This window comes from Xenopus tropicalis, chromosome 6, assembly GCF_000004195.4.
Source record: "Xenopus tropicalis strain Nigerian chromosome 6, UCB_Xtro_10.0, whole genome shotgun sequence".
Taxonomy (NCBI): Eukaryota; Metazoa; Chordata; class Amphibia; order Anura; family Pipidae; genus Xenopus; species Xenopus tropicalis.
The window spans coordinates 51,566,309-51,581,803 of NC_030682.2; the positions used below are offsets into that span (position 1 = coordinate 51,566,309).

The 15,495-nt window shown below is 38.8% G+C and overlaps 2 protein-coding genes across 6 annotated transcripts in view; one reads left to right on the forward strand and one right to left on the reverse strand.

Moving 5' to 3' along the window:
* sh3bp5 (SH3-domain binding protein 5) overlaps positions 1–2,517 on the forward strand; it is a 40,378-nt gene extending 37,861 nt beyond the window's left edge. The window contains 1 exon segment of the mRNA NM_203882.2: positions 659–2,517. Coding sequence (NP_989213.2) covers positions 659–879 — 221 coding nt within the window. The 3' untranslated portion in view covers positions 880–2,517.
* Positions 2,518–9,328: 6,811 nt separating this feature from the next.
* Positions 9,329–15,495, reverse strand: part of capn7 (calpain 7) — a 34,531-nt gene continuing 28,364 nt past the window's right edge. For 3 of the 5 annotated variants that reach the window (XM_012964502.3, XM_012964503.3, XM_018094608.2), the window contains 6 exons: positions 14,691–14,766; positions 13,588–13,733; positions 13,227–13,289; positions 12,272–12,402; positions 11,150–11,242; positions 9,329–9,741 (listed from right to left, as the gene is read on the reverse strand). In XM_012964502.3, coding sequence (XP_012819956.2) covers positions 9,597–9,741; positions 11,150–11,242; positions 12,272–12,402; positions 13,227–13,289; positions 13,588–13,733; positions 14,691–14,766 — 654 coding nt within the window. In that variant the 3' untranslated portion in view covers positions 9,329–9,596. 5 annotated transcript variants of the gene reach the window in all.

The window sequence follows — 15,495 nt, forward strand, 5'->3', positions numbered from 1 at the left end:
GGGATTAGGGATAGAGGATAAACTGGAGGGAAGGTTTGATTTGAGATTGGGGCGGATCAAGGGCAAAACCACTGGGCATTACAAATTTATCTGCAAATCCACTTTTAGTAAATTTGTTTACTAATCATTTGGCGGTGGTTAATGTTTCTTGGATAGTTTAACAAGCAGCGATGTGATGATTTTGTACTTTGAATTATGACTGCCAATTTTTTTACCTTAACTCTCAGTCAGCACTGAATTGGAAATAAAAGCTCTCTGTGCTGCCATTCTACACTACATTCTGAGCTATACTAGTGTTGTGTATGTATAATTTAATGCATAGTAATACTAATGTCACACTGAAATGTCCTCAAATTCTAAAGGGGGTTTTTTTTTCCCCAAGAAAAGAAGGAATGCACGTTAGCAAGTAACTTTGTTACTCACTTGTGATAAATTAATTCTTCTCCTTTCTATTGGAAGAGGGGCCCATGTAAAGCTTTGGATAAAAAAACAAGTTGGGTAAGGAATGGAAAGAAGGAGCCAGAACAGATTAAAATTTCAGAAATCCACAGGACTCCCATGTCCATGCTGTGTTTGGTTTGGTGGTAGGGGCAATCTCTGTTTTGTTAGGTGTCTATGTCTGCCTTTCTCTAGAATTGTTTTGTTTCTTTTTTTTTAGGAAACAGAGCAGAAGGATCAGAGAATGCAGCCCAGGACAGAATAAACAATAATAACAGTAAAAGCAATAGCAGGAAAGCCATGGCATTGCCAGTCCTGGACAACAAGATGAAGCAGCTCTCATTGGAATGTACAAAGACTGGAAATGGCACAAACACAGAGAGGAAGAAATACAGCCGTTCCCAGTCTTTAGCTTCTACCCTGTTGGTCAATGCTGTGTGAGCATATTAATATAAGAGCAGGAATCCTGTGCCAACAACCTTCTTTCATTCCATGCAGACTTTGGTAGACTGCTGGGACATTGGCTCTACTCATTGGGAGATTAGCATGAGACCTCTATAGGAAGTACAGGTGGCTTTTTTCAGCAGGCTGCCTTTTTGCCTTTTACCCAGTGTGTACATTTAAGTGTGTATCCTGTGTTTAGGGAGGAATAGTCCGCATAGCCATCACCAGAGCAATAAATTCAATGAACTTTCTGTGCCAAAAAAAATGTCTGGATTCTGAAGTGAACTTCCGTGATGAGGTGTTTTTGTTCCTTGTCTTTTTAGGTAGGACTGCAATCTCTTCTTGTCTACTGGAGAGTCAGCATTGATGTATTAGCAAATCAACACCCATCACATCTCATGTTTATGTAGTAGAACAACTGTTTTCGCATTTTCTATGCTGTTAAAACAGTGCCAAGTAACAGTCATTTGCACAATGGGACATTAAATGATACCTGCACAGATTCATTTGATGTGATCCAGGCATTACGTATGCCTTCCTTTATCTGTCTAGCCCCATTCATTCCTCCACTTGGCCTTTGGTCCATCATCTTGACCACTTAATAGCAATTTGCTCCGATGTAATAAAGCCTTTGGAAAGTAATCCTCTTTGTGTCTAACCACTAACTTTCCAAGCCAAATGCCATCCAGTATTTGCACTGCTTTGTTCATCAGTGCTCCATGGTGAAGAAAGGCCTCAGTGGCAAAGATGCCACCCTTTTCCTAAACTCCTACGCTGGAGAGTATTTGATACCAGGACATTGATATATGCATGCCATAGACAAGTGTATGCAGATCAGGATTGATAATGTATTTCATCACTAGATATATACCAATTATGAGGATGGATGGACTGTTAAGCTGCATTCATTCAGCTATGGAAAGTTCCATATGATTTTGCGATCTTGTTTATGTTTTATACTATACCTGTGATGTCAAACTTGCAAACCACCCACCCAATAAGGCTTTTTGAAAAAAAAAAAAAGCCAGAAAACAGTGAGTTAGACATCTCTGTTTTAAACAACCTTCTTACAGCTTGTATAAATGTAGAAATGTAATGGATGAATGTAATAGATTTCTACCATGTGCCATTGGGAAATGTCAATAATTACTTGGCCAAATAGCCAGAGTAATCTCACTTAAATGCACTTCTGATGTGATTGGGCTGTCCTTGAGGGAACATGGGGAAGGTTATAGATCTGGGGTGGAGCTGATTCCATGAAACTATCCATGACATGTTAACTGCCCTACCCAGCTTCACTGTACCCTTTCTCTGAATTCCCCCCTTACTTTTGCAGGCGAGAGGACATGATTACAGAGTATTAAAACCGTCCATACTGTATAGACAGCCTAGGATTTTGGGCACTGAGGCTGGTTTAACTATAGGCAATGATACTGTTGGAGCAAGGCAGTGGAGTCTAAGCTGCTGGTTTGTAGTAACAGGGTTTGCAAGTCTCTTTTCTATGTTATTCTGAAGTTTTTGCTAGGGGAATTTAGTATTATTGGAATATGGTGACTCCCACTGCTGCTGTCTTTGTGTTCATTCCACAGCTTGTGTGTTTTCTGCAGCCAAATAAAGTGTGTTTCATGCAAGTTATGAGATGTTTATTTTGTATTCAGATTTCTTTAAAAACACATTTTGCAGTAATCCATAATGTTTTATACTTACCTAGACAGATGGATACTGAAAGGAGGAGATTGCCCCCTTTTTGACACAAGCTCATTTAGTTGGGCTTCTGTAGAAAAGTTGCATAAACACTGATTTTCTGAAAAATAATGTAACTACCTTTACATTACATGTATCCCCACAGAGAGGAAATCTCCCCTTTAGACTTGTAGATCCAATTAACCCCTCCCTCACTTTATTCTCTGCTTCAGTGATGGACACTATTACTGGCAACTGTTAAAGGTATTCTATTTGCTTACCTGCTGCCCCAAGCTGGCACTCCTCTTCTTTAAAATAATGTACCAGCACAGGGTACAAAGGAACACTGCATTGTGTTCTTGTTTCAAAGCCACTTTTGCACCACCCTGGGTCAGCACTTGCACAGAGCAGACCTTTGTTGATCTCTGTACTGCACTTACGCCCATATTCAATGGGCACAGAGCATGGATAAGATTGTGGTGCACTCCTCAAGCAGTATACCAGGCTGACTCATTTATTAAGAAAAGGAGCAACAGACCAGGCTAGAAGGTAAGTGACTAGAATTACTAGAGGGTGCATAACAATTTGTTACCTCCCAGTGATTTTATCTTTCATTCTCATTATGGCATTGAGCAGCCATATTGTGTAAGTTATTGGCCAACATTTTTACTCTGCAGGAAAAAACTGCTGACAAGATATACAAAGACAGTTACAACTTTAGGTTCACCTGGCAACCACAGTCATAGTTTCCTCAACATATTCTTACCTCTCAACATAGTAATAATACGCTTTTAAAAATCCCATAAGAATGAATAGAACTTAGGCAAGTTTTTATATATTAAGCTCTAAATCTTGATAGATCAGCCCCTAAATATTGGCCATTTACATCTTTTCCCGCTAGCCACCATTTTGTGATGATCTGTGTGCTCTCTCTGAGATCACCTGACAGGAAATAATACAGCTCTAAATGTAACAGAAAGAAGTGTGGGAGTAAAATACAGAGCTCTGTCCATTCTTTGGCTGATGTATTGACTAACATGTATGTTTGCCCTTGTTTTGTTTTTGTGGACCTTGAATCATATCATCCCATGAGGTGGCCCTTAATTCTTAAAATGGCAATTTTCTATTAAGAATTAACCCATAGCACATACTACTAAAAAGATTATTTTTATGAAAATGGTTTATTTAGATGAAGCAGGGTTTCCCACATCACATAATGAGCTGATTTAAAGGATTTATTTTTATAGAGACCTCCACAGTGTTGGACTGAGATGCCAGAGACCCACCAGAAAACCTCAAACCACAGGCCCATTCTCCAAACTATATTTCTTCTTCTCATTTAACCTCTTTGTTTCACTAGTCTATTTTCTTTACATACTATAATCTATTCTTTAATCTATTTGTTTCCAAGCAATAAAAGGGAATGGCCATGAAAGACCAAATGGTTAGAGGCAGAAGGGCCCACTGACGCCTGGGCCCACCGGAGTTTTCCTGGTATCCCTGTCGGCCAGTCCGACACTGGACCTACATCATTTAGTGGTAAATTTCCAATCCTGCCCTGATTCTTCCTACTAACTCATTGTCCAATGAACAATGTCATTGTCCCAACAAGACTTAAGGGGAACTATTATGAAAGTGTCAAATAATCTTCATCCCATAAAAATAAGATGCACTTCCCTTGGCCTAGACAATGTATCAGAGGTAAATGTACTTCAAAACAACTGACTCCGACACAGACCATTAAGAGAGAGATGAGGGGGACAGTGAACAGAAACTTGATTATTGTAGAAACAGTACAGCATTTTAAGCTGATATCTTGAAAGTTTCTTACTTCCATGATATGAAATTCAGATGTAATTGTCATTGTTATAATAATTTCCAAGACACTGAGTCACTGTAATGTGATCTGCTCATCCCTGTATAGTTAGGATAAATATTGAAAACCACACACTTAAACCAACTTGTCCCATCAATTACTTTTGTACATGCTATGCAACAAAGAATATATGATGCAAACATCATTTCACATTTCCAGGTTTCTTTGAAATTTAAAAGGGTTCAGTCTTGTCACATGTATTGTAAAATCTAGATGTCTGGCTGATACATATTGCCGTTTAGTTCCTTGGGGCTGACTTTTAAAGTGGTTTCTTTGTACAACCAACCAATCACAGACCCTAATGCCTGAAGAGCCTGTTATGCTAGTTGGGAATGTTTTCATAAACTATGGTGTTTCTTTTTCAGGTGTATAATTCCATATATTACTTTAAACAAATCCTTTAAACCAGTGCTGTCTAACTGGCGGCCTGCTGTCCCTCTCTGTGTGGCACCCCACCTGTCTGGCTGCTGTGACTGCTTACCTTTGTGTAAGCTGTAAATAGATACTCTGCCTGCTCTATGCTGCCTGTGTGTGCCATGCTCTCCCCTATGCTGCCTGTGTGTTCCAGGCAGAGTATGGCACACACAGACAGGGTAGGGAAGGCAGAGTATGGCAGGTTTTTGCTGTACTACCACCATTAATATGGGCATGGTCATGTGATAACATGGGTGTGGTTTCAAGTGGGTGTGGTTTAAAAAGGGGAGTGGTCAAAACTGGCTTTCATTATTGGCCCTCCACCACGTAGGACGGAAAAATTCCAGCCCTCGGCACCACAGAAGTTGGACAGCACTGCCTTAATCACTTAGATTACCTTCTTCTCCTGTAACCCACTCGCCCCCCCCCTTGGGAATTTGCTTTGACTTCTGGCTTGTGGGCATGCTCAGTTGTTCTAAGCTCAGATTACTAAACACGCCCCCCCAGTCTAGCAGCCAGTAAAGAGATGGCATTGCTGGTTCCCATAGAAACTCGGCTCTAGCTGTCTGCTTCAATTTTTTTCTCTTAACCTCCTCTCCTGAGCTCAGAGACAGTTTTGCCTGTGTGAGCCTGTATTCTTGATGAAATGTATACTGAATAAGGGTACTTGTGTGTGTGTATGCTGTTTGCAGATTTAAATGTAACTGATTATGTATCAGAGGAAAAATGGCCACTGGGTGAAAGCTGCTATTTGCTTTAGGAAAATGTGATGGTGCTGGCAAACGGAGGGGATATATTCAGTACAAATGATGCCATTTGGGTGGGGGAGACATGCCCAACTGATATACATTGTAGGCAAATGTAGGCTTTACATGTCCTTTAAAAAGGGGAGTCGTCAAAAGTGGCTTTCAATTCTGGCCCTTGGACACCCCTGTTCTAAAGCATGACCTGGTGCCCATAAATCCAAACACAGTATATGGGCTCCTCACTCACCAGATCCAAAAAAAACATTTTCTGTCACAAATGTATGGGAACCTCTGACCAATGCAATGGCGCACACATACATTGTATTTTCAGTTCCAAAATTAGATTATATAATCTCCATAATTGTAATAGACTTCACTGCTTGCATGCTACCAGACGCTGCCTTGGGATACTCTCTGTTCTGCAATTATTAGCTGAAATGCCAACTGCACCTGCTTCCCAGCTAATCCTTTATCTTGGGCATGGCCCATTCCAAACAAACAAAATTAGATCCAGTTGCATTTTGGTGAGCAATGTGTATATGTGACTTTGTACAGGACAATTGGACTTTATATTATATACTGTACCATCTGCTATGCCTTCTTATAAGGAACAGGCAACCATTTGCCATCTGTGATTTGTTAAACTAACAGTCCCAGCTATTTTCTTAAAATAACATTTAGGAGGCTGTAAGGTTTTGCATCTGTCTGCTTTTCCCAAGAGGTTTCAGGTACCCTTATGACAACATCATAGTAACATAAATTAGGTTGAAAAAAGACACACATCCATATAACCTGCATAACTGCTAGGTGATCCAAAGGCAAAAACCCCATCTGAAGCCTCTCTAACTTGCTGCAGAGGGGGAATCATTTCCTTCCTGATTCTAAGATGGCAATGTATTTTCTGACTTGCTAAAAAGCCATCTATCTAATGTATCTGCCAGTAAATACAGAAAATGGACAATAAACCTCACCCACTTTTGCACAAGCAGACTTCCACCAAATTTCTTAGTGCTTCCATGCTCCTCGACCCATTTGGCCTCCTGCGAAAAAAATTAAATGGCAGTGCCACAGCTATCTTCAACCTTCCAAAGCTACTTGTGTGTTACGTCCCTTCCTTACATATCTTATAGTTTCTTGGCTGATCTTGTGCATCAAAACGCATATCCTTTTATCTACTTTCCAATGCCTTTAATGCCTCTTTGTTTCTTCCTATTCTACTGCCCTCACCTTTCCTTGGGCACCACACTCAGTATCATCTTGCCCCATTACGCCATCTTACCTTCTCCTCTTGCCTTCCTCTGTGACTCAAGCACCTTCATTTTTACATTTTGTGTGCTTCTCCTCCCATACATTTTGCCACCACCTCCTGTTTTCCCCTTAACCTTCTTGTCCACTCTTTTGTTATGTATTTGACCTCTTCTATCTCCTACTGTATCACACCCCTTAACTTCTTCCCTGATCTTACGTGCATCACTTTGCAGCACATACTCTTGCCATCTTGAGTACCTAACATCCCATAATCTCTTTATGTTCCATGTCTTGCACCAGCCACTGACTAGATTGAGCTGAGGCAACAGTGCAGCTATTGGGTGGGACTTGGCACTCTGGCTCCTCTACTCGGCTTAGTGTGCGCCACTGTGCAAAGGTGTTGGGACTGGGCTTCTCTGTCATAGAGGATGTGCTGCTGTCAGTGTGTGAGGAGGGCAGTGCAATGGTACGGAGGGCTCGGCGCTACTGTCAGTGTGTAAGGAGGCGGCAGTGGAAAGGAAAGAACTGATTTAGCACATTTGCCTTTTCTGTATCCAATATAACCACATTATTACCATAATTTAATGGAGACACACTCTCAACCCACGTCTTTTTACTATTAATTTACTTAAACATTTTGGGTTTAGTCATAGCATCTGCCGCAAAGTGCTCCTCAGTTACTATCTTTGCCTTCTTGAATGCTGTTTTACAACATTAGTTATAGTGTTTATATTCATTAAACACAGCTTCTGTCCCCTTAGTCTTGTAGGTTTTAAATGCCCTCCTTTTCTTTACCACTGACTTTTTAACATCTGAATTGAGCCACATGGGGTGGTCCTTAACTCCCTTCCATTTCCTTTACCTATTAAGGGAATTGAAATATGTGATTTAATACATTTTTTAAATCACAGACATTTTTGTTGTGTTTTGGTCATTGATGTCCCAGAGTATATTTGCTTTTTCCAAAGGAGTATTCAGCAATAGCAGGTATAGCAAAATAGGGTTTCCTTTGCTTACCCCGTGCTCTTGTCCAAGGCAGGGTAATCCAATACAACTAACAATAAAAGAATTTTGCAGCATAGTACTGCCTTCCTGCTTCCTCCATCATCTTTGTTTATTTGCTTTTTTGCACCAAACATGAAATGAAATAACATTATGGTCACTATTACCCAGTGTTTCAACTACTTGTTGTTCGAGGTCACTAGATCCAGTATAACATTTCTGGTTGGCTTCCCAACAACCTGCAAATAAATTAATTTAATGATGAAATTATTTTCTCATCTACAGATGGAGCACTAGCTATACCAAGCTGGGGAACATTTTGGACAAAAGAAATATATATCATAATTAAAGTGATCTTTAAGATGTTCTTGGTAGACCTAATAACATGTAATGTGTCTTGCTAAATCCAATAGTGTGTGAAATATTGTCACTATTTGGGGGCTAAGAATAAAGTGGAGGGGGCAGCAGGTTTGTGGGAGCATGGCATTGCAGGTTAGAGTCCAAGAATCAAGTCTAGCCCCTCACTTGTAGATTAGAGGCTCGTTTAAAAAGGCAGATAAAATTCAGCAATGTTACATTCAGAGGAGGCAGCACGTAGGCATCTCTTGGAACCCTAGCTTGTGTATCTTTCAATCACACAGGGGCAAGCAAGGTGAAGGAGAGATCCCAACTGGCATACATACTCTTGCAGAGCATTAAATCATTTCTCAGGACATGGTTAACTTGTTGAAATTGGTATATATTCATCTATTTGAATTAATCAAACTCCAGTAGTCAAGCTTAGAAAATGTAACTTCTGTAAATCACTCTGGATAGCTTGTGCTCCATCTCTAGATAAGAACATAATTTCATTGAAGATCTTTAGTTTCCATTAAAAAGCAAGCAAGTTCACTCAATTACTTTTTAGAGGATTTTATTGTGGATGGTACCAATATCCAACCATTTTCAGTATTATCTTTAAAGGAAATGATACCCTGTTTAACCGTGGTTTGCTTTATTGAGAAAACCATTGGTATAATTACCACCAGTAGCTCTTAGCTGCAAAGTTCAGGATTTTCATTAGCAGTGGATGGTCTGCTAATTAGCAGTGAAGAAGGAACATTTGTAGTGCTGCTTGTCTGTCAGCCTATTAAAGGTTAAAGTATAACAGAAGATGTAGAACTGGCGAAGCAGCAACTCTACACTAAAAAACATTCCAAGCTTTAGGGCCATTGGCCCAAATAATACCAGGGTATCCTCCAATAGGAAATCTGCTTGTATTTTTAACACATTACTCTCTGTCAACACTGTTCTCTCTTTTGAGTGGTAAAACTGCACTGATGGTAACGTGTGATCAAAAGTTGATATATCAGTTTCTCTGGTATTAAAATTTTTTTTTTTGTGGTAGGGGTTCTATTGCTGATATATATATATATATATATATATATATATATATATATATAGATGTCCAACATGTGAATAAACACAGTATACAGTGTTGAAAAAATATCTTTTATAGCACTGTCCTTTGAAATAAAATTCAAGTACATGTTACATTTCAGCCGTCTGCGGTACCCATTTCCCTTGAAGATTTTGATTGTGCAAGACTGGGAGCAGTATGGCATATCTCTGATAGGCTAAACTATATGATCATCGCTCAGGATGCACAATGTCACATCAGGGAACTCTAGGAATTTCCATGCTTTCAAAGTTGAGGATCGGTTTGCAGATGTTTACTACTTGGAAGAACAGATTTTATTTCCTGGTCACTGAAGCTGGGATGCCTTAATGGGTATTGCACTGTTGAAGTCTAAAAAGAAAGGTCCCTCTTGGGCAGGCAGAAATGTGGTAGGTATAATGTTAAATACACCGGCGGGGATATTCTCCAGTTCCATGTAGCAGAAACCACACCTGGAAAAGGAAATCTGAACTTAAAGGTAACCAAAACATTTGTGAATAACCCCAAAAAAATGATTTTATTTTAGGGTAGATTTTTAACCCCAAAAATGGATTTACAAATAAGCTATTTAACTGAAGGATTTTGGTGTGGACTGCAGAAAAGTGCTTACTGGCCTTGGTGTTATATTGTGCTGTGCACAGAAAATAATATTGCACTGGATGATAGGGTCAATTAAAGGTATTCTATTAACAGATGAGAATAAATGCATCAGATCCACAGAGAGGATGGGGTGCATCCACCCTAAAGCTGTAGCTTGGGGAGACTCTGTGCATTAATGATATTATACCCTGTGGCAGTGATAAAGCAGCTGGGAATCACGAAGTGAGGGGCCAACACATCACTGCTCACGCTCAATTTCAGATGATTTTGGCCTGTTGGACTGAATCACAGGCTGTTTTCTGGTGCAGTGAGCCATCATTTTTTTGACGCACTTAAAAATGGGCAATACCCCATGGGTAGATACACAGTGCAGATGCCCAAATGCTATGATGCCTTTACTGAAAAAGTCTCAGGCATTACTTCATAATGGTACGGTACAAATAATGGTACGGTCTCATAGAAATGACATGTACATCCAAGTTCCATGTGATTCCAGAGAAAGAACTGGGTGTGTGGTTGGATGGGAAACACTACAGTTTCAGCTCCTCACAAATGCATGTGATCACATTAAGGATTAATCTAGTTGCCTTATAATGGCCAGGCACCTGCTTTAATTTCATAATAATAATAATAATATATTATTATTATATTATTGTTTTCTTATATCTTATAGATAATTTTATAGATAATTTTCATGAGCTGAAAAGGACCACGACCATTGTTGCGTAGCTATCTCTCCATATGTGCCCATACAAATAGGTTTAATGCTGCATCTCTCATATCCCTCAGGCATGTTTTAGCCCACAATGTAGCAATTTTCCCTATGTGTTATGGAAATTGTTAAATAGATAAATGGAAAATGCAAGTGATAAAATCAAGGCCAGTCTTTGCCAGCAAATAAGCACTTATCCCACAAATCTCACCCTTACAGCCATTCAAAATAGCCTTCCAGGAGTTTGTAGGACAACCAAAAGGCATTTTAGCTGAACTCTCATGTTCTCACTTACAGTACTGGTTTAATGGGGTGCACAATTTATATGGCTCTTGAAGCAGGTACACAGTGCTTAGCATAAAAGATAGAAGTTGAAACCTGTGAAAGGTGCTTAAGTCTATAATTGGTTCCATTTTTGAGATTAGAAATGTGCAGATAATATATATTATTATTATTTAGGACCACGACTAAATTCGGGGTGCCCTATAGGCTTATATCACTTATTGGAATGAGTGCTATATATATAGGGGAAAAGGGACTGGCGTTACCTGTAGTCACCGCTGCTCTTTTTCTGGAAACCAGAGGCCCCAGGGTCTCCTGTAGTTGACACGGTAATAACTTCAAAGCCAACGCTGTACTGCCTGCATTATAGAAAGACAGAATATCCACTATGTAATATAATTTCTCTTTCTTATAAAATGTACAGCTTAGCATTTTGTTTCAAAGAAGGGAAATAAATGAGGTTATGTTAAATCACATATTTGCTGCTGACCATAAGGGCAAATGTCACACACTTTGATTCTTGGTTTTTGATGCTATATCATTTAGTAGCCCCACTGGTGGGCAAAAAATATCTGGAATCACTGTCTATTCACATCAATGGCAGTCACCTGAAACTGCACGGTGCACTCACAGGTCAGGAACTGTCTTTAAAACTATGGAAGTCAGTATTTGTTAGAGGACAGAAGATTTACCCACTAAGGTAAATGAAGAAAATGCAGCAAGAGGACAGAAGACTTATGTGGCAGATTCTTGGCTTGCAGGTAAACACCAGGCGAGAATCCACCCCTATACTCTAAAAAGCATTTGAGCCATTGTGTTGGCCCAGCCTGTGCAGTGTTTATTGTTTATCTGTTTATTGTACCATCAATGGGGATTATTTTTTGTTTTTTACCCTAACCCCTTACTAAGCTGTTTACCTGTTCTGCAACCCTGGGCTGGAGGCTAAAATTCTGTGTAACATGCGGGAGAGAGACACATGGTGACTGAGGTAGGAAATTAAAACCACTGAGCGGTTTTCTCCTGTAATGCAAGTTATATAAGGCCATTCAGGTGGCTTTGAGCCTCCCACAGCTAAGGGACCTAGGTGGGCACCCAGATTGCCCTTATTATATGCCAACAGAGGCTCAGGAGGCACTAAAAGGTCCCAGCAGCTGAATAAAATCTGTTAATAGAAAAAGGGTTGCTGTGTGCCAGTACAGCCTCACTTGTTGCCTGAGCCCTACCCAGTCCTCCCTTTACAGGATGCATGTAACAGTCACAAATATGTACTTAAATAGTATCGTCTTTGCATTCTATTTCACTAACTTTGCTTTGATCCAGCGTTGAAGCATTTTGTGTATTCAGCACCTACATTTTGGTAGGTATTGTTATATTGCAGATCCACTAACCTTGGTCCTCTCAGCTCTATTAACAAAGGGCCAGATTTCTCAATCTGAAATTGGTACATTGGGTTATTCTTGTGGGTATCTCGAAAATTGCCACATCCTCCAGCGCTTTGACCTTTCCACTGTCCATTAATCTAGAAAGAGAATCATTATACCGTTACATCTTTGAAGGATACTACAGCAATTATTAAAAAACCTGTCACACTGAGAGAAATATATTTTTATATATATATATATATATATATATATATATATATATATATAAAAACACACAAGATTTCAACCATATTTGGGAGCTTATGTGCTTAATAGGTGCAATCATATGCCCTGATTATGTGCAACACAGATCTGACACTGGCATTGTTCTGTTGCAGCTATGTGATAAAAACTGGGAACTGCTTGATACTACAGCTAATTAACCTTTGGAGTAATCTTTAGAAAAAAGCATCATCCTTTATATGAGAGAACCATTCTGAGGAAAAAAAATCATATGAAATTATAAGCATTTTCCAAATTCCTTACAAAATCAAATAGAACCAACAAACTGCACATACATTTTAAGAATAAATATGTCCCAACCCTGTAGACCTAGTTCAGATTGATTATTCCCATGTTAGTACAAGGGAGTACAGGGGCAGCATTTTCCAGAGAAATGTGGGTGAATGAATTTTAGAGGTTGACAGTATTTATGCACTTGCACAAAACTTACCGGTGATCCCTGTTGGTTGATTATTATAGAAAGGAATCTGCAACAAGTGTGTTTTTTGCAAAAAGGTCATGTAGCTATAACTGGAGAGAACAGCCACATATGACCCAGAGAGAGAGATAACCCAGTGTTGCCTTATGCTAGTATTATAAATAAAGGAGAGAGTAGTATACATAGATATATAACAAATATAAGCAGCGTTTTTTTTATAAAGATCAACTCTCCATTTTCCATTTTCAGCAGTTTTCTTACCCGTTTATTTATGGTGTAAGGAGTTGGAATCTTAGTGAATGTAAACTTGCAAGCAGAATATACCTAGAAAAGAAGTGATACTTTAGTACATCTCATTCTATATACAGTAAATATAGCATGTAAATATATATTTAGAGTAGTAAAGCATATTAAAAATAATACCATTTGTATCTGTTATAAGAGAGAAGGAAATTATAGAAGGAAAGGCTCACATGTGCAGATATGTAAGTTTGTATGCCTAGCCTATTTCGCTTACCAAATAACTGCAGTACAAGTCATTTATGAATTGAAAAACAGAAGTCCCATTCTCACCCCAATAATAAACACAGGTCACAACATAAAGCATTCATATTTCTCTTACCCTAAGTGTATAGTGGATTGTGTTTTGCTTCTCATACTGGGATACCACCAAGGTAAACGTGTGGGTTCCAGGTGAGGTCAGAGTCATTTTGGTGAGATAATGAGGGCTGTTGATTCGGATTCCATCTATGTATGGGGCAGGGTCAGCTAAATAAAGAAAATAAAGAAAATCTTACCACCCTTTCTTATAATGAGCATGAGACATCCCAACGATGAGCAGGAGTTCATCAGATATGGTATTATTATTTACTTTTACGATTTTGTATTCAATTTAGGGACCAATAAGCCTAAACTACAAGCAATTAAAGGAGAAAGAAAAGGTAAGGTAAAAAGTAAGTAAAACTGAGTAAGCTTTAACAGAAAGGTCTATGTAAATACAGCCATAAGCACTTACAGTAATGCTGCACTGAGTCTTCTATCAAAAGAAACACAGGATTTCTTGTCTCTTATTTTGTAAACATGATGTTCCAGTGTCTGACTTCCTCTCTCAGAAACACCTTAATTTCTGTGGCCAGATTCTAGCAGTTCTCTTCTCTCTACCCTATCCTGCTCCCCCTCCCACTAGAATGCTATGACCTCCCTCCCCCCTCCCATAGGAATGTGTGATCTAAGCTAGACTGCAGGCAGGAAGCTACTTAAAATGGCAGCTGCCATTGGAGAAATGGAGAAAGCTTCTAAAGCTGTTTACTCAGGTATGGTAATGGTTTCTGCAGAATAAATATAGTGTTCTAGGTGGCACTAATGTGGCAAACCTATTGGCAGTAAAATTAAACTTTCCAAATTAAACTGCCAAAATTACTATCCTTCTCCTTTAAAAGGTTTCTTGGATCAAAATTTCCCATAAAATAAACAGTTTTAAGGAGTATGTAGAAGTGCTATGTAGTCGAGCAAAAGCTATTGGTCATGTTGCAGAATGTTTAGACACAATAGTGGGAAGTGTACAGGTCACTTTCCCTTTCAGTTAATAGGAACTGCTACAATTATGGCACCTGGGTAACTGACGTATAAAGATGAAATAAAGTGGGAAAATGCTGTTAGCAATATACTAATACCAGTCCCTGTATGAGTGGAATTTCAGGTGGAATTTAAAAAAAACAACAGTACCTGGGTAGTAAACTTTTTTGCCTTCATTCTTGTAAACAACCAATGTAATAAACTCTCGATTGTGTGCAAAATCATCCTAAAAAATATGATTAAAAAAAAAACAAAAATTAGGGATTGCTCCAAACATTACTACTGTTTGCCATTTATATACCTGCATCATCAGGCTACAGTGTTGCTGAAGCCCCACTACATAAGCAGCAGTCAGCATATTCATTCTACTATGACCACAAACCATTCACCACACCAGTGGTCTTTACCTCCCCCAGTATGCTTTCTAATGGGACATTAACATTTTCCTGATTTTATGTGAAGTCATTGCTAGAAACATTAAAAAATGTTTATTTTATGTTTATTAAAAAAAGTTTATTAAAAGGTTTCAAGAACTTGTCTGAATAAAAGATATAAGAGATTCAGTGTCTTTTCAAAGCGAGAGGCAAAAAAAAAAAAGTTTCATATTTAAGTGCTACCTATACAGAGAAATAAAGCCAACCAATTTGACTGACCAAGTCACAGTTTCCAATCAAAGTTAGATCTATTGATGTTGCATCGCTTCTTCTTTTAACAACATTCTGGAAACATTTGGGAACTGTATGTATATTTTTATTTATATAGAGTTACTTTCTGGAAAACGTTACTCACAGGACGTACATAAAGAAAGAAGTTTTATTGTGGAGAGACTAAATGTTTCGGCTAGCACTCTAGCCTTTTTTTAAAGTGACTAAGAGAAAAACAATAACAGTGTCTAAAAAGCATAAGGTAGCGGGGAAAAAAGTGGGGATGGCGTCACCATAAGTCACCAAGTTGA